Raw genomic sequence first — 6,488 nt, forward strand, 5'->3', positions numbered from 1 at the left:
TTCATTTAAATGTTCAGCGTCAAAAATTCGAAGGGCCCTGATATCAAGGGTGTTTAGAACACCAAATTTCTGGGCTGGGTGATGGTGGGAATCAGCGTGGAGGTAGCTCTCTGTATGGGTTGACTTCCTGAAAACCTTATGCCCTAGGGATCCATCCTCTTTCCTGATGATGAGAACGTCTAAAAATGGGATGCTCATGTTTTCTTCAAGCTCCATAGTAAATTTTATTTCTGAAGAGATGGAATTTAGGTGAATAAAAAACTTGTCAAGCTATGTTTTACCATGTGTCCATTTTATATTGGTTTCATCGACGAATCGCTTCCACCATGCTGGCTTCAAAGGGTAAGATTCCAAGGCCTTCTTTTCAAAGTATTCCATGTATAAGTTGGCCACGATTGGTTAAAGGGGTGATCCCATTGCCACACCAGATGTCTGTTCATAATATATTCCTTGGAAGGTGAAAACAGTTGATCGCAAGCAGATTTCAGCCAATCTTGCAGTTCCTGGATCAGTAACATCTTTTATAACCTGAAAGGCTTCATCAAGAGAAATCTTGGTGAATAAGGACACTACGTCAAAGCTAACAAGGATGTCGTCACGTTTTATCTTCTCATTCTTAATAAGATTCACAAATTCATGGGAGTCTTTGATGAAAGAATCAGTGTTTCCGACAAGGGGCTTAAGGATTTTTGCAACATAATTGGCGAGCTCATAGGTTGGGGAGCCAATGGTATTGACTATTGGTCTAAGAGGAACCCCTTCTTTATGGATCTTGGGTAACCCATAAATTCTTGGGATAGTTTCACAAGAGGGGATTAATTTCTTCTTTAATTTATCCTCAAGGTTTGACTCCAAAATTGTCTTTTTCACTTCCTTCATAATCTTGGGGATGGGATTGTTGCTTAGCTTCTTATAGCTGCCACATCTGAGCTGTTCATTCATTTTGCATACATAATCTTCCTTATCCAAGATCACTGCTGCTCCTCCCTTATCTGCTTTAAGAACCACAATTTTATCATTGTTCCGCAAGGATTTGAAGGCTCTTTGTTCTTCTTTACTCAAATTACTTTTGGGAGTTTTAGCCTTTCACATAATGAGGGAAAACTCTTGTTTTAATGTTTCCTTATCTTTCAGAGAAAGGTTATTAATCCCATCCTCTATACTACATATCATATTCTCAATGGGAAGGTTTTTCGGCGCAACTGCAAATCCCAAACCTTTGCTAATGACATTAATGACTTCAGAATCTAAATCTTGGGAAGACAGATTTACCCCTTTCCTTTTTAATTTTGTTTCGGAAGTGTTAATTGAAGACCTTCCATAGTTCTCTAAACCCTTATTGTTGTTAATTCTGTTTTCATCAGAGCTTTACGTATTACATTTGTCCAAATGAATATGCGCATTATTTTCACCTAAACATTGATCGCTGATGTCAATATTGCTGTTGCCAATGTTTTGATGGTTAAATGATTGATGGCACTGATGTTGCCACCAGCAGCGCTATGCGGCTTTCCCACCGTATACCTCTTAATGCTGCCCACCGGGATATTTTTTAGAAATAAAATATATAATTTTTATAATTTTAATGTTTTTACATTATTGATATTAGATACTCTCTAATAAATGTTATAAAAACCAAAAGATTTACTACGTTTATCTTCATATATTTCAAATAAAATACCTAATATCATAAATTATATTCCAACTTGGATAATATCATTCATCGTGTAATAATTGACTAAAAATAAAATAACCAAAATAATAACAGCCGATCTTCTAAAAATTTTATTGTAAAATGGGTATACAGTGTATTGTATATTCTCTTCATATCTGCACAGATCTATCAAGATGGGAAGAGTATGGCATTCAAGTGTCCAGATACAGATTTCTTTTAAATATATATATATATGCCCAAATACAGTTTCAAATGTTTATAGGAACAAGTTCACAATGCTATCTACGAACTGCCAGTATCTCGTCCTCAATCGTTTACATAAAGCCATTGCTCCGATCACACAGCCCCACACAGCAACACATCCCGATCCCATTCCACCTTTCCACGAATCCCACCAATACACACTTTCCTCGCTGTTTTCATCCTCTCCTTCCCCGGTATAATCCACAGTATAATCGCTGCAGTTTCTCTGAACTGGGGGTCCACAAAGATGCGGATTACCCCTAAAAGAAGATGCCCCAAAGGTGGTCAGATGTAGCGCATATGGAATCCTACCGGACAGATTATTATTTGATAGGTTTAAACAGCCCAGGAAGTTCAGGTCCACAAATCTTTCAGGTATTCTTCCGGATAACCGGTTGCCTGACAGATCTAAAGCTTCTAAATTTATTATTTTGCCAAGTTCCTGCGGAATGAATCCCGTAAGCTGATTATGTGCGAGATTCAAAGAATGTAAACCCTTCAGATACCCCATGCCCTTGGGGATGTCACCACTTAGGTTGTTCGCCGAGAGATCCAGAGAAGTGAATGTTGAAATCTAGTTTCAACGCAGCTGCCAGAAACCGGTCAATAAACCTCGCCGGAAAGCTCTCGGGTTGATTTCAGGCAGAAGGAATAATCCGGCAAGGAGCTCCGATACAATTTGGAGCTGACACATGGTTCAGCCCTGACGTAACGCAACGTCATTTTCTCGGAGGTTAACGTTCAGCACTTGTTGGTCTTCCGATATGGTTATCCACCGTCAGATCTGCTCCACTTTCCTCCGCCGTTGATCACCTGGAGCTGCATACGAACCCACATCAATTCAATGTTTTGCGTGGAGTGAAAGGTTTATGGGTTGACCGCCGCGAGGAAATTTAATGTTTTTATTGTTGTTCGTAGGAAGTAGGTAGTTTGTTTTTATTTCCTTACGGCACATGGTATTTCTCATAGTTTTAGGTGGATATCATAAATTTCGTTATGGGCACGTTTTATTTTTTTATATATTTACATACGGCATGTATTAAATGTAAAAAAACGTATGTAATAAGTTTTTTTGAGTGTGTTGACTTTTATTTTACATGTATTGCACACGGGAGGTAAATGTAAGGTGTTCGCAGCAGCGAAAAGAAAAACCAGAGGCTGTATGCACAGCAGTGCACAAATGTCTTTTGTAATGTTTTTGTGAGGCATAGTAAAACAGAGGTGTAAGAAAAACCATGTGTGGTTTTGCAAGTGCATAAAGAAAATAGTGGAGCGAATTTTGTAAGCCTGTGTAAGTTTTGCTTTTACAGCAGTATGTAAAATTGTTTTACACCAGTAAATGTGAATGGAGGTTTTACAGCAGTAAATGTTAATGGGAATTTTTCCAGCAGTGTAAATTCTCATATGGAGACACAGTGAATGTTTTTTTTGTTTTAATGAATAGAAATATTTTATGGTGAAATCCTCTGTTCCTCAGTGAAATTTTTTTAAGTCTTCTGTGTGCACAAAAGATATTTGGTTTTTGGTATTTTCCCCATTAAAAATACCCAACAGTGAAAATATAGAGGATGTATTTATACGCCCATTCCCTACCCTTTACCACCAGGTTAATTTCTTCCTTGTAGTAATTTCCGTACCTAAATTCATCAGACAGCGAACCTGTCAAAGCGTTCTTCCTCAATGTTGCTAAGTTTGAGAGGCATTGTGGTATCGAGCCGGACAGATGGTTATTTGCTAGATCAAGAATTTGGAGTTTCTGAAGGTACCCAATCTGAAATGGTATTTCACCCTCCAAGTTATTTGATCTGAGAACTAGTATGCGGAGCTTCGAGAGATCCGCAATCCAGTCAGGTACTTTGCCCGATATACTGTTTCTACTCAAATCCAAAACTTCGAACATCTTGCAATCTCGCAGGGCGGAAGGAACGTTGCCACTTAACCTGTTGTTGTTGATGTGCAATACCTGAAGTTTCTTCAGTTTTCCCAGTTCCACCGGTATCTCTCCCTCCAAATTATTACTTGCTACGTTTAATACCTTCAGAGAAGAGCAATTACTGAAATTGGGAAGCAACTTCCCATAGAGCTCATTGTCTGAAAGATCCAGAGCCTCTAGATACACTGATTGCTCACAAATGCAAGGAGGAATCTGCCCCTTGAGCTTATTTGACGCCAAAGATAAGAATCTTGAAGTATGAAGCATCGTGCAGATTTCTGAGGGGATCGGCCCTGTAATGTTATTAATTGACAGATCAAGTGCCCAAGGGAAGCCTGCAGCAAAACTGCGCGGGGGATTTGGAAGATTTCCATGCAACTGATTATCTCGTAGCTCTATCTGCTTCAAGAAGGTGCACTTATACAGCTGAGATGGTATTGGCCCTTCCAATTTATTGTGTGATAAGATTATATTCTCAAGCTTGGTAAGCTTCCACAGCCATGGGGGGATTTGTCCCTTGAGCGTGTTATTGGATAGATCCAGTGTTGTCATAAAACGTTGAGTTTTCACAAAAGGAGGAAGCGGCCCCTCTATCTTACACTGAGATAATCTCAACACATCTAACTGGAATGGCGGAGTCCAGTTGGGGGTGATATTAAAGGTTAATCTGTTATCAGACATGTCAAGATATTTTAGATCCTTCAGTCCGCGGAAGTGTGACTCTGAGATTGGTCCGCTCAGAGCGTTTTTGGTAAGACTGATATAGGTCAGTTTGGACAACGATCCTAGGGATAATGGGATAGGTCCCGTCAATTGGTTGTAGCCCAGGTCTAGTACGGTAAGCGACCATAGGAAACCCAATGATTCTGGAATCATTCCCCTCAAATTGTTTCTGTGCAATTGTAGGAAAGACAGAGATGATAAATTTTCTATGGAAGCTGGTATGGGGCCGTGCAATCTGTTGTTTGGCATCTGGAAATAGGTCAGGCTTTTCCATTGGCCCTGAAAAATCTGGGAAACATTGGCAGATAATTTATTATATCCCAAAGAAATCCTACTTAGGCGAGGCAGCTGAGAAAGTTCAAACGGAAGAGACCCACTCAAATTTGCATTGGTCATCTGCAGAGATACCAAACTAGTCATATTTGCTAACCAACTAGGGAATTCAGACTGAAATGTATTTCTATCTAGATGGAGAATTTCTAAGGATACAAGTTTCTGCAGGGAAGGGGGAATTGAACCTGTAAGTCCGCAGTTTGACATTGTAAGGTTTCTGAGGTGAGAAAGACGACTTACTGATTGTCCCCATGATGACGACGTTGCTGAGAGATCGACTCGGTCTAGAGAGAGATGTTTCAAGGCCGTTAGATTTGTGAGCCATGATAAGCTGGGACTTGCCAACATTGAAGCTGAGGAAGAGAGATCAAGTACTTCCAAGCTAGACAAATTTCCGAGTTGCCATGGAATGGAGCCCGCAAATCCTGCTGTGGATAGGTTGAGATATCTCAAGTTTTTCAAAGGACCCAGTTCTGCAGGAATAGGTAAGCCAGTAAAATTGTTGCAGCTAATATCCAAGTACTTCAAAGCCCTCAACTTGAACAGTACTGCAGGACGCAAGACACCACTCAATTTCATTTCGTGCAAATCCATCCGAACTACACGGCTGGCCAGTCTGTCACAGGAGATACCATTCCAGAGGCAACAGCTGAAAGAAACATTCCAAGAAGCCAAACTCCCGGCAGGATCATGTAAACTGCCTTTAAACTCCAAGAGAGACTCCATCTCCTGCCTCAAACAACCATGGACTTCGCCAAAAACAGACGAGAGAATACACAAAACAAGTACGCAACACTTCAAAATCCGAATGACAAAACTCACTGTACCCATGATTTGCATAATACCTGTCATGATCCACCTCTCTTGCTGCAAGGATCCATATTGCCTGCCCGATTTCGTCACTGTAGTCATTTTGTGTGGTTGATGGTGGTCACCTCTTGGACGTCATTGATATGGAAATAGAAGCAGAGTCACAACTAAAAGCAAGGTTGCATTGTATGTAAGACCTGCTATAGAGAGCTAAGTGGATTTAATTAGTGACAGTCCACTTAACATAAAATTCCAACGACGTGCAGTCAATTGGTTCTTCTAGAAACATTGGTTAATACCTAGTCGTCGCAAACAAACTGTTTGGTGATATGATTGTGTTGTTTGAAAGGTTGACGCGGTGAAGATGTTGGGCTCCACCTTCTGTGCACATATAGAAGGTCTGGTAATTTCATTACACCGACACTGCTATGCGAATGAGGGCAAAGAGAGGAGCATCACGCGGCGATGTGTCTTATCAGCAGAATTATCCATAAGAAAAATAAGTAGATTAAATTGATTAAAGGCTTGATGAATTTGTTACGACCGTCAATGTTGACTGTGATGAATTTGTTACGACCGTCAATGTTGACTGTGTGCGTTTGATTTCAAATTTTGGACGATTGCATCCAAATCCCAGATATCTCGAAAATTTACAAGTGCGTGTTTCCGGGTGCAACCTGCTCGAGTCATCAATTCGTAATGTCCGCGTTTTCCCCACCTACTTTATTCTGTTGGGCCCCACTCACTTCCTTTTTACCGCAATCTGTCTGT

The 6,488-nt window shown here is 40.3% G+C and overlaps 1 protein-coding gene across 1 annotated transcript; it reads right to left on the reverse strand.

The window, feature by feature from the left end:
* Positions 1-1,772: 1,772 nt before the first annotated feature.
* Positions 1,773-5,912, reverse strand: LOC149166232 (uncharacterized). Its single transcript, XM_089431307.1, has 2 exons — positions 3,471-5,912; positions 1,773-2,492 (listed from the first exon to the last, which is right to left on the reverse strand). The coding sequence occupies exons 1-2, from the start codon at positions 5,817-5,819 to the stop codon at positions 1,932-1,934; spliced, it is 2,910 nt and encodes a 969-aa protein (XP_089287433.1). The 5' UTR covers positions 5,820-5,912; the 3' UTR covers positions 1,773-1,931.
* Between the last annotated feature and the right edge of the window lie 576 nt (positions 5,913-6,488).

Source organism: Pinus tabuliformis, chromosome 5_1 (assembly GCF_031772625.1).
Source record: "Pinus tabuliformis cultivar Carrire ecotype Pingquan chromosome 5_1, CPIR1, whole genome shotgun sequence".
Taxonomy (NCBI): domain Eukaryota; kingdom Viridiplantae; phylum Streptophyta; class Pinopsida; order Pinales; family Pinaceae; genus Pinus; species Pinus tabuliformis.